Source organism: Lupinus angustifolius, chromosome LG06, assembly GCF_001865875.1.
Source record: "Lupinus angustifolius cultivar Tanjil chromosome LG06, LupAngTanjil_v1.0, whole genome shotgun sequence".
NCBI classification, from domain to species: Eukaryota; Viridiplantae; Streptophyta; class Magnoliopsida; order Fabales; family Fabaceae; genus Lupinus; species Lupinus angustifolius.
In genome coordinates, this window is record NC_032014.1 from 5,800,949 (window position 1) to 5,817,165 (window position 16,217).

Sequence of the window (16,217 nt, forward strand, 5' to 3'; positions counted from 1 at the left end):
TCTATATGAGGACTTTCCATTTCGTTGCATGGTTGGAAATAATCCACAGAATAGACTCAGAGTCTCGTGAATTGTAAGTACGTTATCAATCAACCCAACTAGCCAATAATTCTCATAAATAGTCTCACTAAAAAGTGGTCTACCTACTTTGAAATTCGAATTTTCCTCACCTAGTTAATCAGTAGGACTTAATTCTATTATATTAGCTTTATCAATGTGAAAATTTGTATGTCTTAGTTTTTTTATACTATTAAGAATATTTTTTCATCTTTTTGATAAGAAATTAATCTCATTTGAAATACATGATTATCCCTTCCACTAAATGTTGCTCACATGAATTAAACCATTGATCTCTTGATCATCCTATGTATATAACGAACCTTGTATATGTTAGTTTATTACTAGTTAATAGTTGATACATTACAATTAGTTAATTATTTTTGTAAATAATTTATTTCATAATTATTTATTGATCTAAAATTTTATTATGTATATAAAAACAGTATTATATGATATGATATTATTTATTTTATTAACTTGATTTTTAAATGAAAAGTGAATAAAACTATTTTATAATTATAAGCATGTAGTGTTTATAAAATTTGCATATACTTCCCATTAACGTGTGTAGAGTTGTGAGGAGGTATGTTTTTTACCCTTATAAGATACCAAGACATGAATAGTCTAAAATTTATTCCACAAAGAAAAAAATCTGCTTATGAAGGTAATAATATAAGTTTACAAATTTAATAAGTTGTATATACACTTGTATGATATATAGTTTGTCATTTTTAAAATAAATGGAAGACGTATTAAATGAAGCGTTTAACACTTTAGCAAACTCAACATTTATATTTTTAAAGATAGAAACAAAATTTATTAAAAAGAAATACTTTTAGCATCAATGGAAGAACCCTTCACATCTTTTAGGAAGAGGGGAAGGAAAATCACACCTATCTTTTGGTCTTGACGAATACAATATTAGCAAGTGCACTACGTCCATCATATTTCACATCCCATATTTGATATTTTGACATTACTGTGTTTTGGATCAAATCATCATTTTAGATTTGTTTTTTTTATCAAATCCTCTATAGATATTTTGCTTTTCAATGGTTGGATATTTTGATGGGAAGCTTGTGTGGGCATATGCGTATGGAGCAAGAGTTGCATTATTGTCACTTTACTAATGTTTGATTTTGTTATGAAGTGTAATGCCTTTTTGAACAAAGAAATGCAAGTGATTCACTGATGGTCATTTTGAATTTTGAATTTAGTGTTTTAAAAAATAACTGTGGCAAAAAAAAATGCGAAGGAATAATTAAATCGAAACAAATTAACAATGACTAAGGTCTAAGGGTCAGTTTCTTTAAATTTTGAAGATTTATTTCCTACAAACAAACACTTTTGATAGAATTGATGCATATAAAGTTAAACGTTTTATAAAGTGATTTTTAGATTGTCCAAGCATGTTTGGATAAGTGTGCATATGGTCAAAAACACGTTTGGAGTGTTTTTGGAGTGTCGTAAAATGAAAAGTCCATTGCAAATCTTTTCATGAAACGCGCGTTTGCCACACGTGTCCAAGCTAGCTTTACACATTAGTTGCCACTTGGGTAATTTATATTTATTTTTTATAAACAAAAGATTAATTAAAGGCACAAAGGCGTCAACCAACGAGCGTTGGTTCAAGTGGTACATGCTTGATTCCCCTTAAGCAAGAACCCGGGTTCGAGTCTTGTGGATGGAAAAAATGTCCGTTGGGAGAGTTAGCCCCACTTACTTGTGGATGTGCCGAAAAACAAGACCCAAACAATAAATAAATAAATAACTATGTTTATTTATGATTATAATATAGAGGAAAAAAGTAATTCATCTTAAGCTTTACAAAGATACATATTTCCCTATAATAAAAGCTTTCTTCATAATATAAACTAGTTATCCAAAACAATCTTACCCGAACTAGTAAAACCACATATATAATTAAGAAAAAATCAATATTCTTCACCTTGCCAGTTTGTAGAATTGTTATTTTTTATCAAGAAAAAATCATCACACACATATAAAAAATATATATATATAATCATTGTTATGCGGTCTCCACCTATTTCCCCTCACTATTTTTTTCCGGGTGGCATTCCCCACACTATTTTAGTTAGGTGAATGGAACATACTTTTGTTTTTCATGGCTCTAAGAACAATGAAATTAAAAAATATATATTAAAATAATATATTTAATTTTTCAATACAAAACCATTTTTTTTAATTAACCATTTTCATAAAACAATAGTTAGGAAAAGCCATAATGCAAAAGGAGGTTTATATCAATTAATACCTACGTCATAACTTAAATTGGGTATAGACATGGTAAGTGTACCATTCATACACTTATGTGCTTGCTAAATGAACCCGTGTCCAAATATGGAGTGGTGTGCGACGAATGAGTGTCCTAATTGGTCCATTGCTTAACAAAGTTTTACGTTTGAAGCAGACCTAAGCCTTTGTCTCTGCCGACGCTGCCCTATTATTTCATTTCTTTATTAAATTCGATGCATCTCAATATCACACGTGATCGATTATGTAACTATCGCACTTTCTACTTCACTCAATGGTCAATACTTGCCCACCTTTTTATCTACTACACTGTTTCCTTCAATCTGAATATTTTTTCCTGTTGAAATTATTTTTCTATAAAATTAGTTTAATATAAATATGTAGGAAAACAATTACACTCTGTTCGGTTGAAGAAATGAAAGTTAAAAGAAAGAAATCTAATAGAAAACAATGATTTTTTAGTTGTTTAAAAAAAAAAATGGAATGAAACTATGAAAGATGTTAATATCAAATGACATATATATTCTTATTATTATCCATGACATAAAAATGTTTTTAAATTATTTGGTTTAATATATTTTATATTTTTGCTAGTGATTATGTAAATATAAAAAATATTATTTTTGATAAAATAATATACTTTTAACTAATGGAATATATTTGAATAATGAAACTTAATTTTTGGAAAAATAATGGTAGAATACATGTCTTCAAAAGTGACTTTTCGTTGTAGAGAGAGAAAAGTTTTATTTGAGTCTCCTACATTTTTTCTTTGTTTCTATTTTCCCTCCTTACATAAATGGTGGAAATCTTTATATCATTTTCCTTCCTCTGTTTTCGTTTCATCAATTTTCATAAAATCAAACATAATATTACCCTTCATGAGATAGTCTATTTCTTCTTAAGCAATTATTCTAGTTTAGTTAGGTTGTATTTTAAAACTAATTAGTAATGAAGAAGTAATCATTGAATTTGAAATGAAATATTGATATGACGTTAATTAGAATTAGAATCTAATTTCTTTTCGATTGTCATGAGTCAAAATATTTTTTTTTTACCTAGTTCAACAACATTTTGTAGATGTTACATGTTGGATAATAACTCTTATATCATCAATCTCCTTGTCTCAATTTTGAAATTGATTTTTGGATTGAATATTGACTTTTTGTCTAGGTATGAAAAAAATCAAAGAAAAGTTAACCAAATATTCCAAGGATGTTCTTAATTCCATAAAAAAACTAAATTGAACCCACACTCTTTACTCTTTTTTTTTGTACTTTATAGATAAATTGATGTTACTCTTATCTTCATCTCTACTTTACAACTAATTAAAAAAGGATAATTAAGAAAAAGTGTAGACTAAGCTTATAAGTAAAATTAATTTAAATACCCTTTTTTCTTTCCAATCTCATTTCATACTCAAGTGAAAGATTAGTGCATTAATTCGTTATATAAGACATCCACCCACTTGCCTTCGACCCTTAACTTTTGTGGCCTGTGCGTGTCAATCTCAAAAACCAATGTGGTCAAAAAAAACCAACTCAATAAATTCTCATAACCAAACCTAATATAAGGTAGTACGTTGTGCAATATATGTGGATCATATATTGTTCTAATTTGTTCACATCCTACAATTTTCATTCATGTCATCATCATTCATCACCTCTTGGCAAGCATTGAATTTTATATCATTGTTTCATGCTTCTAATAGAAGTTTTGTTTGTTTCTATGAATCATTGAGAACATCCACCACTAAACTTACAAAACATTAACCCCATGAGATATGCGTGGGGAAACTCATATAGTTGGCACCGTCCCGATATGTTCTTTGAGAACTTGAAAACGTTGGAAGATAAAAAAAATTGAGTGTAGAGAAAGGCAAGGTTAAACAAAGGAGAGCAAAAAAGGAAAATTATATGTATATCAGTTATCATATTATATTTATAATTCTGCATGATGAAGTAAAATAATTTTTAGAGTATATTTTTCATTTTATTATTTAAAACTAGTATAAAATATCTATGTGCATGTTTATAAACACGTCCTTATTATAATCAACCATTTAAAACGTTTTGGCTGTTCTTTTATAATACATTTTACAATTTCTCTGAAATAATTGTCTCTCTTATTTACACTTATTAAATGTGTTTTTTGTAATAGATTCAACTTTTGTATATACTATATAGTACTTTAAAAAAAGCCTTCTGAATAGAAGCAAAACAAAAACTCCAAAAGTTGATTAAAACAAAAATCAAGAATGTTAAGTACTTTATGTTTCTTATACAAGAAAACACGAACCTCATTGAATGTAATAAATACATGGAGTTAGGTTTGTTGTATATTTTCCTAATATGCTGTTTAGCTATACTATTATTAATTTTTACTGCTACTTACATAAATAAAAGTAATGTTAAATAGAGATAAAATGGAAAAAAAGTACTTGATCTGTTTCTTCAACCTCTAAACAAGATATATAAATAGTAAAAAAAGAAATACTAAAAGAATATATAACTAGGAAAAGAAACATTACTTAGCTTCTATTGAGATATGTAAATCATATAATAATTATCATAGAAACTGGTTGGCAAGAGACAAAATCACAGTTTTTGACCTTTAGCATTTTCCTCTTAAATTCTATCAGTAATCGTAATTGAAATTTGTCCATCTGTTCATCAAAACTCGTTTTATGTTTTAAAATACTACGATCACAAATAAACCTTAAAAATCATCAACTCTCATGTATACATATCCATCTTAATTATTCTTACAAACAAGTAAACAACCTATTAGTATTACTTTAAAAAGTTGTGATGTACTGATGTACAGAACATAAAAATAAAATAAAAAAGTTTCATTAAAGGAATCTTCTGACACACTCTTCCTAGAACTCTGCTCTATGCATATATGACGTCAAGTGCCTCAAACTCCAGCATGGACCCCTTCCTACTCTTTTCCAACTTCAATTATTAGGTCCATTCTGACCGCTGGATTGTAATCCAAAGGTACAGATAGCGTGTACAATTCCCCATGGGACCCACACAATATGTTCAAACAGATAAGTATTTATTGTCCCAAATTATATGTTAAAATATATTTTATACTAATATTAATAAAATAAAAACAAAATAAATAATATTTTTTTAATTTACATAATATCATTAATATCTAATATGATTTGAGATATAATTTGGGACAAGAAATTCACACGATTTCAAACATGCGCGTGCTAAACCATTCTAGGGATTGTGAAATCATGTCTCACCAGAGTGAACTTAAAAGTTAAAACATTCAAAACAAAACCAGAGCCCAAACGCCAAGGCCCCGTCACCGTAAACGACCACGTCATACTAATTCAATCTGTTACATGCTGGCAACAAGAATCCAATGAAAACCCACCACGTGGAAACTCACGATGTTGACAACATCCTCAAACAGCTGTCTCCGTAACCCAGTAGTTATATAAACACCCCTTGCCATGTACTCATATCATAACTCATTTTTATTTCATTTCTCTCTAAAATACTTATCTTTAAACATGGTTGTTTCTAATTACAAGATTGCCACCATGTTGCTTTATGCAGTGTTGGCCCTTCAGTTCCTTCCAACACCCACAGTGAGTGAGCTTGTACAAGAGCAACCACTTGTTCTCAAGTACCATAACGGCCAGCTTCTGAAAGGACAGATCACCGTTAATCTAATCTGGTACGGTTCCTTTACCCCAATCCAACGTTCCATAATCGTCGACTTCGTTAACTCCCTCTCATATTCCTCATCTTCAATCCCCTCTGCTTCATCGTGGTGGAAAACAACAGAGAAATATAAAGGAGGATCCTCTGTGCTCGTCGTAGGAAAACAGTTCCTGCACCCTGCTTATACACTCGGTAAAAATTTGAGGGGGAAAGACCTTCTTGCCCTTGCCTCTAAGTTCAACGAGCTTTCCTCTATAACTGTTGTGTTAACTGCTAAAGACGTTGCAGTTGAAGGGTTTTGTGTGAGCCGGTGTGGGACCCACGGGTCGATTCGTTCTGTTAATGGGAAGGTAAGAAGTGCTTATATTTGGGTTGGGAACTCTGAGACTCAGTGTCCGGGGCAATGCGCGTGGCCGTTTCACCAGCCGTTATACGGTCCTCAGACGCCGCCGTTGGTGGCGCCTAACGGGGATGTTGGTGTTGATGGGATTATTATCAACCTGGCTACTCTTCTTGCTGGCACCGTGACAAATCCGTTCAACAATGGGTATTTTCAGGGTCCGGCGACGGCGCCGCTGGAGGCAGTTACAGCTTGTACTGGTGCTTTCGGAAGCGGGTCGTATCCTGGTTATCCGGGTCGGGTCATTGTGGATAAGGTTACCGGAGCAAGTTTCAATGCGCATGGCGCGAATGGAAGGAGGTTTCTGTTACCTGCGATGTGGGACCCTCAGACCCAAGCATGTAAGACTCTTGTGTGAATGGTGTTGATGTATGACACGTGGAATGATCTTGTGATATGGGTTGGTGGTAACGTTAGCAGAAGAAGATGATGATGATGGAATTGTGACTAGATTGGGGATGGGAAGGAGTGTGTAATTTGTAGCTGCTTTTGTCGTTTAATGTGACTTGTAAATTCTGTTTCTAAAGAATGAAAAAATGTTATAAATATGGAAAACGAGCAATAAGAAAATGGGGGTATATTATAATGTTTTAATTTATGTGAAGTAACTAGTTACATTACTTTGTTTTTTATAAAAAAATATGAGAATGGAAGGTGGCTATGAAAGGAGACATTGATAGGGAGAAGAGGTGGGGCTCATTTTTGTTTTTAATGTTACTGGTAAAGGAGTGAGTGATTTATCTTGTGGTGTTGGGGACCAGTGTGACCATTATGGCAAGAGAGAAATCATGATGACATGGATGAGGTGAAGTGAATCTCATAGTCTGTACTCTGTAGGTGATGTCATTGTATGGATGGTTTTGGTGGGTCCTCTTACTCTGCAATCATGCTTTCGGATAAGGTTCAGTGTGTGTGTCTTGCTGAATGTGAGATTGGGGTGAAATATCTTGGCCAATTTTTTTACCAGTTCTTAAAAAAAATGTTAGTCCTCTTCCCTTGAAAATGTGATATTAGCAAGGCTTCCTTGTCCCTTCCCTACTTTTCAAATTAACCAGATCAGATGGTGGGTGCTGTATGTTCCCTTTTCAAAAAAGTGGAACTTGAACAAATTTAAGGGAAAAGACTAATGGATCTTGATATTTTATGCCTTCAATATGGTTGCTGGTTATTTGGGTTTTGAGCTTAGTATCTATGCACTCACATTCTAACAAATTTTTAGCACATCATTATTCAACATCCTTGTTAATACACATGTTAATACACGTACGACCACAAACTCCAATACCAACCTTCTGCAATAACAGTGTGATGCATACTCAGTGTTTTAAGTGTCTTTAAAAACTCATGCCACAAGCTAATGTGTTGGCTATTAATGTTATTAAGAAACACAAGTACTGTATAGGGTGGTCATGACTCACGATATTTGGTCACTATTAACGGATACTGCATTGAATTGGGCCTTCCCTTGTTATTACCTCTCTGCAACTGTAAAATAATAATAAATGCAATTTAAATAGACTGAGAAGCATCCATTATGAGTGTGGTAGCTTGAGCTCAAGTCATAATAAATGTTTTGACCTACACTTCAATTAAATGTGATCAGTGAAACTGAGATGAAGTCAAGGTTGAAATTTCAGGACAAATTATACAGATTGTTACAAATACAACTGAGGATCGGATTTTCATGAAGAAAACTGAGGATACCTCATTGCTGATGGAACAACTTATAGCATATTACGAATTTGTGGGGAAATGGCAACTTAAAGACCAATATATTGACCACTTTAACGATTGAATACTTTTGCATAAAACATTTTAATTTATTACCAATACCAAAGCAAAGCAGAAGAAAACGCCATAAGCTTACAGGTTTCATCCTCACATAACCAACTACATCATTCTGTTCTAGGTGTTCAGACAATTCCCTCATACTGAATGCCTGAAACATGAGCCATGATACTATACAAGAGTACCTGAGTCGGTTATCATTATGTCCATCCATCCATCAATTAGTCGATATATTTATTTCAACATTCAACAGCGAATTGGACATTCAATAATAGGGGTTGTACCTCATACCCATTCTGAACCTTGGAACCTTTCTACAGTTAACAAAGAAAATGAAATAAGTCAATTATTATAGCAAAAAGAAAAACACAATGGAAAGGAGAAAAGTGAATACAACATACCCATATCCATATGGAGCATAGGCAAATGGGGGTGCATATGGGGCTCTGCCTCGAAACCCCATGTAAGGATTGGGCCGGCGGGCACGAAACTGCTTCATCCCTGGTACATTTGTCCTCTTGGCAGTTACCTGCAAAAGGTCAAAAATAATGAAGATGGTGAAAAAAAGGAAAGTCGTATATTTTTGAAGAGCAGAGACCTCTTCTATCTAACCTTCAATTGGCGTCCATGTAGTTCAGATTCATTCAACAAAATAGCTTCTTGAACAGCCTCTACTTCAAGAAACTCTACATATGCATAACCCTTGGGTTGGCCAAATTTATCAGTGCGAATGGTGACTCGGTTTACTGTTCCACAAGATTGGAAATGCTGCTGCACTTCTTCAGGAGTACAAGCATAGTCAACCTGTGGAAAATATCAAATCCGAACATGTTTCAAGGAGTACAAGCATATGATGGAAAAGGCAGAAGTGAAGCCTAAACATTTTATTAGAAGGTAGAACAAATTTTCAAGTGAAAATTAACATCAGCCTTGATGTTTAAAAATTGAGAGCCACCACTTTCTCGTTTTGTTTTGCAAAACCAGATGCACTTATAACTAGACAATCATGTAATGTTTAATTACAATAAGTTTTTGAAAATCCAGCCAGCCTACTCATCAAAAAGCTTATATAATAAAAAGATATTTATAGGATTTTTCTTGTTATAAGTCATTTGTCAATCACAAAAGTAGGATCAAAACAATGAAGAACAAAGTTCTTTGGCAGGAACTGCTTGAGACCCTTCTCGGAAGCTCCAAACTACCCAATGCCAAAATTACTTCTGACAATGTATTGTTACAAACCAACTTAAAAGGAAACGATTTAGGGCAAGGCAATCAATTGCCACTATTTAGCCAATTAATTTCCAACTGTTTGTCCATGATAATAGTTGACAAATCATGCATTGCAAAATGAACAATCATGTAATATAACTGTTGCCAATGTATATGATCTGCAATCATCATTAGGTTATCAGACATCCAGTCCACTCCGAGTTCTACGGCTCTATGCAGATATAAAGGTAGACAAGTTTTGAATTTTAGTTCAAAAATAAGATATTACAAAGGAAACAAAGGTATCAAGGAACCAAAATCAAAGTTAGTGTCTTGCATAACTTGTCCTCTTCTTTTAAGCTTCTTCCCTTTTCCCACTTATTTTCCTCCAGTTTTTGTTGTGAATTATATAAAACATGAGTAGAAAAGATTAAAATTTCCTCTTGATCCCAAGGAGGAAAATAAGTGTTAAAGACCCCTCACCATGGGAAAACAATGCCTACATGTTACATGAGCACTAGGCACCACCAAAAGCATCCTTTGGATTTGCAATCACAATGACAGATACCAATGCACAGTCCTTTACCTATAAAGCATGTTCTCTTTTCATCATAAGGAATCCAAGTTTTAGACCTACCACAGTAACTTTGGAAGTATACTAATTTAAACTTACTATCGTAAAGACCTCTCTTTTTCACTCTAAATTATAGACAGCTTTCCTCAACAACTAACTCTTCGGAGCATTTTTATCATGTCTATCCCATCAACACCTAATCTTCTATTTGGTTTCAAAAGCAAAGTACATACATAATTACATATATATATATACATATACATTGACTCATAATTGAATCAATCACTTCAGGAAAAAGATAAAATAAGTTAATCTCATTAATATATTCAGGTCATATTATGAATCATGACAATAAGGCAACTAACTGAGCAGAATTGAAAGCATTAATATAAACAGGGGAAGAAGTAACTCACATTGCCTACAAAGACTGATCGTGAATCTACTTCCTCTTTATTGACCTGACTTGGAGCAGCATTAGCAGAATCTATTTCAAGATAAGAATCAATAATAGAACAAGATTCCAAGAATAGTTGGTAACGGAAAGTCTTGCACATTAAGCAAGTGCTAGGAAATATAAAACGAACTCAATCATTTTCCCTAATCAAACAACTCGATAAGTAGCCAAGAACTCCTTCAAAATTGAAAATAAAAGTTGACAGAATTTCAGCTCGCTTAAGTTAGTGCTAGGAAATATCTTATCATTTCATAACCAAGTAAAAACAAGTTTCCCAACCTCTAAGCGAAACTCTTCAGTTTTAGTCGACAAACAAATCGATCACTAGACACGCACAATGCATTACCAAGCAAAAGGCCAAATCCTAATTTGCCAATACATTATAAAGTATAAACCATAAAATCACTAATAGGGTATTCACTGATGTGAAACAAATAAACCACTGCTAATTCCACATTAAGCATAGCCATTCAACCCAAATCACATCAAATACATATCATTTCACATAAACAACGAAAAATTCAACCACAGGGATATACTTAACGGATTGAAGTAACCAAAAAAAATAGTAAATTTGAAACGAATTAAGCAAGCTTAAACAAAAAAAGAAACCTCCTTGAACAGATCCCATCTCTTTTTCAACCTTGGCCTGCATTTCCCGTAAAGCAGCAGCTTCATCTTCCATTTCCTTCAAGCGTTTCTTCATCTCATCCAATTCCTGTAATCATTACAATGTGGCATTGATACATGAACCAATTAGGGTTTTATCAACGTTGAATTGGAAACAAATTAGAAATGGAAAGCATTACTGCATACAACTACGGTGTTGTCTTCTCCGACCATATCAACGTCATCGTTTTCCATGTTTTCGTCAGTGTGGGTCGAAACCTGCGGGATTTTTTTATTCCGTTTTGTTTTCCTTGCAATCCCCACACTGTGAACAAATCATGGGTTTGAATAATTACGTTATTTTTTTTAAAACGGATTAGGTATTTTATTGATTTATTTCATCTTTTACATCTCCTTTCTTTCTATATAAGACTACACTTAAATAGCTGATATATGAATATGATAAACATTTTTCTTCAGACCCACCCAATATATTATTTTGTATTTATTACCTTCTTTTTTCATAACATTGTTTTTAAACTTTGTGCTTGTATAGTTGAGGTTGATCTCTTTTGAGATGTATAAATAATGTGAATTTGTTTATACAAATAAAGCTTTTTATATAGCTAATGGATAAAAAATATCTAGTATCATATTTAAGAAAATCAATTATTTACCAATTATGCTTGCATGTTGGTTGTTCTTAAGTTAACCTTTTTAAACGTGTAAATTTATTAGAGATGTCTCTTGCTCCTTCCCTTGTGGGATCATAGTTCTTATTTCTTAACCATTTGCCACCCATAGTTTATTATACTATAAGGAACTAATTAAATTTTCCAAAAAAAGTTTTATTGATGGATTTAGATTCTCTCTTGTTAAAGAAAGGTATGATAGTTGCACAAGTAAGATGCAAGACTGAAACTTAACAGTTCCATCACCAATATCTACATCAGAATAGAAGTGTTGGTTTGTAAAATAACATGCATGAATAGAAGTTGGTGCTGAAGAATAAGACATATGATAACCTTTCATGTAATGAGTGGTCCTTGCCAAGGATAACAGCCAAAATTCATTTAAATACTCACACCAAATATAGTAAATAGAAACAAAGTTTGTCCAGAAATATAAAGAAACACCAGCACAGATTTGGTATGCAGGGGGATTATGTAATAATCACATCATTGGGAATTGGCTTGATAACTTCAATTTCAATCAAAAAGTGTTTCATAGCAGCAAATGTTGGCCTTCTATGCTGTTAATCAACTACGGGCTATCGACGAAGTTAAAGAGGAGTGTCTAGCTATTGGAAACAGCATTAGACTTGTTCTCTGATTGCTATCAGTGTCATATTGTATCTTCAACCTTATTTGGCCATGGAAAGGAGAATAAAATGAAGTGTGTTTCGAAAACCTCCATCGGAATAGAGATCTAGACCCCAAAACATATTGACATTGCACCACACAAGCTTTGCATTGTTTATCCTCTTGACCAAATCCCATCGTGCACATAACTTCCTTATACCACAAGCCAATCCTCAACTGAATACTGGCCTTGATGTAAATGTTGTATTAACCATTCTAGCCACTACTAGTCCAAAAGCCAGTGCAGCACCAAACAAAGTATGTAACCTCACACAGAAGTACTTAGCCATGAAAATCTTGTTTTTGTCCTGTAAGAATAAGCTTAGGTTTAGTAGCAAATTTCAGGAAAAATAATATGTTAACAAAGACTCATAAACTGTATTTCACTTGCCGCGTAGTTGTCTTGGACAAATCTGACTACCAGGTTTCCCATTGGTACAGTCAAGGCACAAAGGAACTAGGATGACCATATATGCAGACAGAATAAATCATAAGCATGAGCTTCAGAATTGCAACTACACCCAAAAATAAGGGTAGAGGTAAAAAGTAACATGCATAAAGTTGGTTGTTCTACAAGTACATACAATGCAAGTAAGAGGAAGAGCCTTGCTTAGACCAAAAGCAATCAAAAGAGCATAGAGCAACATGACTGCCACTTTCACTACTTCTGCACCTCTTTTGGTGCCAAGTCTAACCTGAAAGTGAAAATGAGAAAGCAGTAACACAGAGAGGTTCACATCATTAACATAGATAAGAAAAATGTTTGGTCCAAAGTGATTCTACCAAAGGTGACAGTTTTCCAACTTCTTTGTCTTCTTCCACCTGAGTTGTGCATTAGAAATGTCACCTACTTGAAGTTTCTCATAAACAGAATTGGGAATTCAGAAACAAATTACCTGATGGAAATGACTACAGAATAGGATAAGGGATGTTGTGAAACCAACAAGAATTGAAGCTGAAAGAACTGTTCCAGTTAAGGGGAAATGGTTCATCACACTGCCAAAATCATTCAGAATCAGCAATAAACCCATGAAAATAAAATATAATGTGACATTTGTAATCAGGTAACTGAGATAACCTTGCACCGCCTTGTAATAAATAAAAAGCACAAGTGGCAAAAGGACCAAATGCTGCAAAGCACAAGGGCTCTCCAAGCCCCTGGTAACTTAGCCGAAATGGTGGGCACTGCAACGACAATGAATCAACCCGAATTTGAGAGTTAACTTATGATTCTGAATAACTTTCCAATATGATTCTAATATCAGCAGAAAGTTGTACCTGGTATATATAGCCACAAATAATTGCAGAAGCAAGAAACAATATTGAACGGATATTTCCGGCCTCAACAGCAATCCAAGTCAGCCCAATGAAGCCAAATGCAAGGCATAAGTAGGAAGCAATGAAGGTTCCTGTGCGGCTTTCCAAATTTAACACAAAGAACAAACAAGCTTATTTATTATTTTATATCAAACATAGAAGAAAAATAAAATAGACAAACAAAAAACACAAGTTTGAGAGAAACTCACCTACCAACCAGATTTACAACTGATTCCTTTTTGTTCTTGTCAGCTCCAGTGTCAAAATCATAAACATCATTGCTGCCATGGCCACATATAAGAAATGACTAACAGAAGAGAAATTAATCATTTTTTTCTAGAACTTGGCATGCATCAAAATGTATGAAAGGAAAGAAAAGAATTGCAGTGAAGAATGTAAAGAAGTTTATATTTGACTGAAGTTATGGAGACCAGAAAGTCTTACACTGGTCACTGAAATGTATTCACATATTTGACTCACTATAATGTATAAACAAAGAGATTTAATGGTACTGAACAATCATTTACATTTATTTTTCATTCATCAAGTCCCTGAAAACAGTATTGAAATTGAAAGCTACCTTAAATTGAGCCAGGTAATCACAAGAATTGAAGAAGCCAAGAGAACAAAATAACATCTAGCTGAAAACATGCCTGTTTGCAAATAAGCTGCTGCACTCCCTACCTATTCGTGGAAATTAGTAAATAAATTAGAGACAGGCTCACACGTTGGATAATGATATAGAACAAAACTACCAAACCGATAAAAATGACGACCTAGTGCACGAAGCTCTGATGCATTGCTAAAAATGGCATGAATTTCCAATCACAAAATATAACAAGTTCTAATTCAAATAACCTATAATATGTAAATGGGTTCAAATTAAGATAGGAAAGCAAGTAACATGACTTGAAGAAAATCTTCTTAAAATACTCACAGTGAGAGGAACTAATGCAACAGAGTATATGGGCAACTTGATAGCCCTCCAAATCAAGGTTCCCTTTGAAATATCATCTCCAACGTTTTCAAAGCTAGTAGGGGATAACTCAGCTCCTCTTGCACAAGCCACATGTTGGTATGAGGTCCTTCTTTCAAGCTGCAATATTCTTATATATCTCCAATGGAAGACTATTCCACCATTGTATGTTGATATTTTGGATTGCATAGAAGATGAACCTTGCCTTTTGAAGTAGCTATGCTTCTGAAGATACTCATTGTGTTTGTTGAAACCAAAAGCTTGAGTGAGGTTACAGTATGTAACAGCCATTTACATCAATGCATTCCAAAACCCAATCTTTTCATGTCTATTTATATGATTTATATGATAGCAAAGTAGAAAAGAAAAGTATAATAGATAAGTGAAACTGAAAGTTGTAACACTTTAGATTCTGTGTTTGCTTTTCCATGGATCCTTAACTAGAGCAATCCTATCTCATTATAATCCATACATGGACCACTAGAATGATGCCATGTAAGATTACTTGGTTAGTATGGCCCACTTTATTATAACCAACAAGAACAAGGTATACTCATAATAGGGGAGAACCACCCTTTACCCTTAAGTCAATTTATAAGAAGAAAATATTGTTGAACTGAAATGTTGTCTAATAAATTGTATGTGAATTTATAAATACCAAGTATAAGTGTATAACCAACTGTTATTCTTATAAAAGTTACATTTATCCTGGTATAATTGGAAAAAATAGCAACTCAGATAGTATTGTGTTCAATATATAAAATATTTATTCTCCATCTTAAGGTTATGGAAAGGAAATAACTGTATGTTGAATTAAAGTTGAATTTGATAATTATTTTTTTGAACAATTAGGTTCAAATTTAATTTTTTTTTCAAACATACTTTAGCTTTTAATATTTTTCTTAGTTAAAAGATTTGAAAACAGCTTTTGTGTATTTTGGTCCAATATGTTCCGCGTTCTGACCAAGGGAAGATTATTTCAACCCTAAAAGAATTTATCAATATAATTGGAAGGCAAAATGATTGAAGAATCGAGAAAGAAAAAAATTAAGAAAACCATTATTAATATTTGGTTGAGAAAATCATTATTAAATAGAAGGATTTGGAAAGAAAAAGGGTTAAAGTTGAATAATTTTGGAGGATTAAAATTAGATTAATGATATTCTTTTTGTAAAGTTCTTCTACACCATAACAAAAATGATATATGTCACTTATAAATTAATTATTAGTAGATAGAATATTAAACTATTTTTTCTTATATTATGATATATGAAGATTTGTAAGAGAATATATAATTTTCACATAATAAAATTAATAAAAACTAATTGAGTATATTATGAAGTTGCAGTAATATTATTGTACTGAAACTCCTTAATTTTCATGAAATTGGTTTGATCTCTTAATTTTCACATATATATATATCTTCATCATATAAAAACAACAAATCTTTATATGGATGTTTAAAAGATATACTTAATGCACATACGATGTATCTACTGTTGT

The 16,217-nt window shown here is 32.7% G+C and overlaps 3 protein-coding genes and 1 long non-coding RNA gene across 7 annotated transcripts; 2 read left to right on the forward strand and 2 right to left on the reverse strand.

The window, feature by feature from the left end:
- Positions 5,845 to 7,021, forward strand: LOC109349272 (protein EXORDIUM-like 2). The gene has a single exon (XM_019590012.1). The coding sequence runs from the start codon at positions 5,870 to 5,872 to the stop codon at positions 6,779 to 6,781; it is 912 nt and encodes a 303-aa protein (XP_019445557.1). The 5' UTR covers positions 5,845 to 5,869; the 3' UTR covers positions 6,782 to 7,021.
- On the reverse strand, positions 8,173 to 11,445 carry LOC109349274 (polyadenylate-binding protein 2-like). Of its 2 annotated transcripts, none has more exons than XM_019590015.1 (6): positions 11,268 to 11,445; positions 11,067 to 11,169; positions 10,411 to 10,481; positions 8,824 to 9,015; positions 8,613 to 8,740; positions 8,173 to 8,525 (listed from the first exon to the last, which is right to left on the reverse strand). In XM_019590015.1, exons 1-6 carry the CDS (start codon positions 11,313 to 11,315, stop codon positions 8,477 to 8,479), a joined length of 591 nt encoding a protein of 196 aa, XP_019445560.1. In that variant the 5' UTR covers positions 11,316 to 11,445; the 3' UTR covers positions 8,173 to 8,476. The 2 variants fall into 2 exon arrangements, with proteins under 2 accessions (XP_019445560.1, XP_019445559.1); XM_019590014.1 differs by having other exon boundaries at positions 11,064 to 11,169; positions 11,268 to 11,443.
- LOC109349268 (2-carboxy-1,4-naphthoquinone phytyltransferase, chloroplastic) lies at positions 12,056 to 15,349 on the reverse strand. Of its 3 annotated transcripts, none has more exons than XM_019590006.1 (10): positions 14,676 to 15,349; positions 14,319 to 14,422; positions 13,952 to 14,019; positions 13,700 to 13,830; positions 13,500 to 13,606; positions 13,318 to 13,417; positions 13,205 to 13,243; positions 13,006 to 13,116; positions 12,813 to 12,878; positions 12,056 to 12,729 (listed from the first exon to the last, which is right to left on the reverse strand). In XM_019590006.1, the coding sequence occupies exons 1-10, from the start codon at positions 15,003 to 15,005 to the stop codon at positions 12,595 to 12,597; spliced, it is 1,191 nt and encodes a 396-aa protein (XP_019445551.1). In that variant the 5' UTR covers positions 15,006 to 15,349; the 3' UTR covers positions 12,056 to 12,594. The 3 variants fall into 3 exon arrangements, with proteins under 3 accessions (XP_019445551.1, XP_019445552.1, XP_019445550.1); XM_019590007.1 differs by having other exon boundaries at positions 13,366 to 13,417; positions 13,700 to 13,838; positions 13,948 to 14,019; XM_019590005.1 differs by having other exon boundaries at positions 13,700 to 13,838; positions 13,948 to 14,019; positions 14,676 to 15,344.
- LOC109349276 lies at positions 12,955 to 13,305 on the forward strand. Its single transcript, XR_002107941.1, has 2 exons — positions 12,955 to 13,012; positions 13,172 to 13,305. It is a non-coding gene; the product is annotated as an uncharacterized LOC109349276 (long non-coding RNA).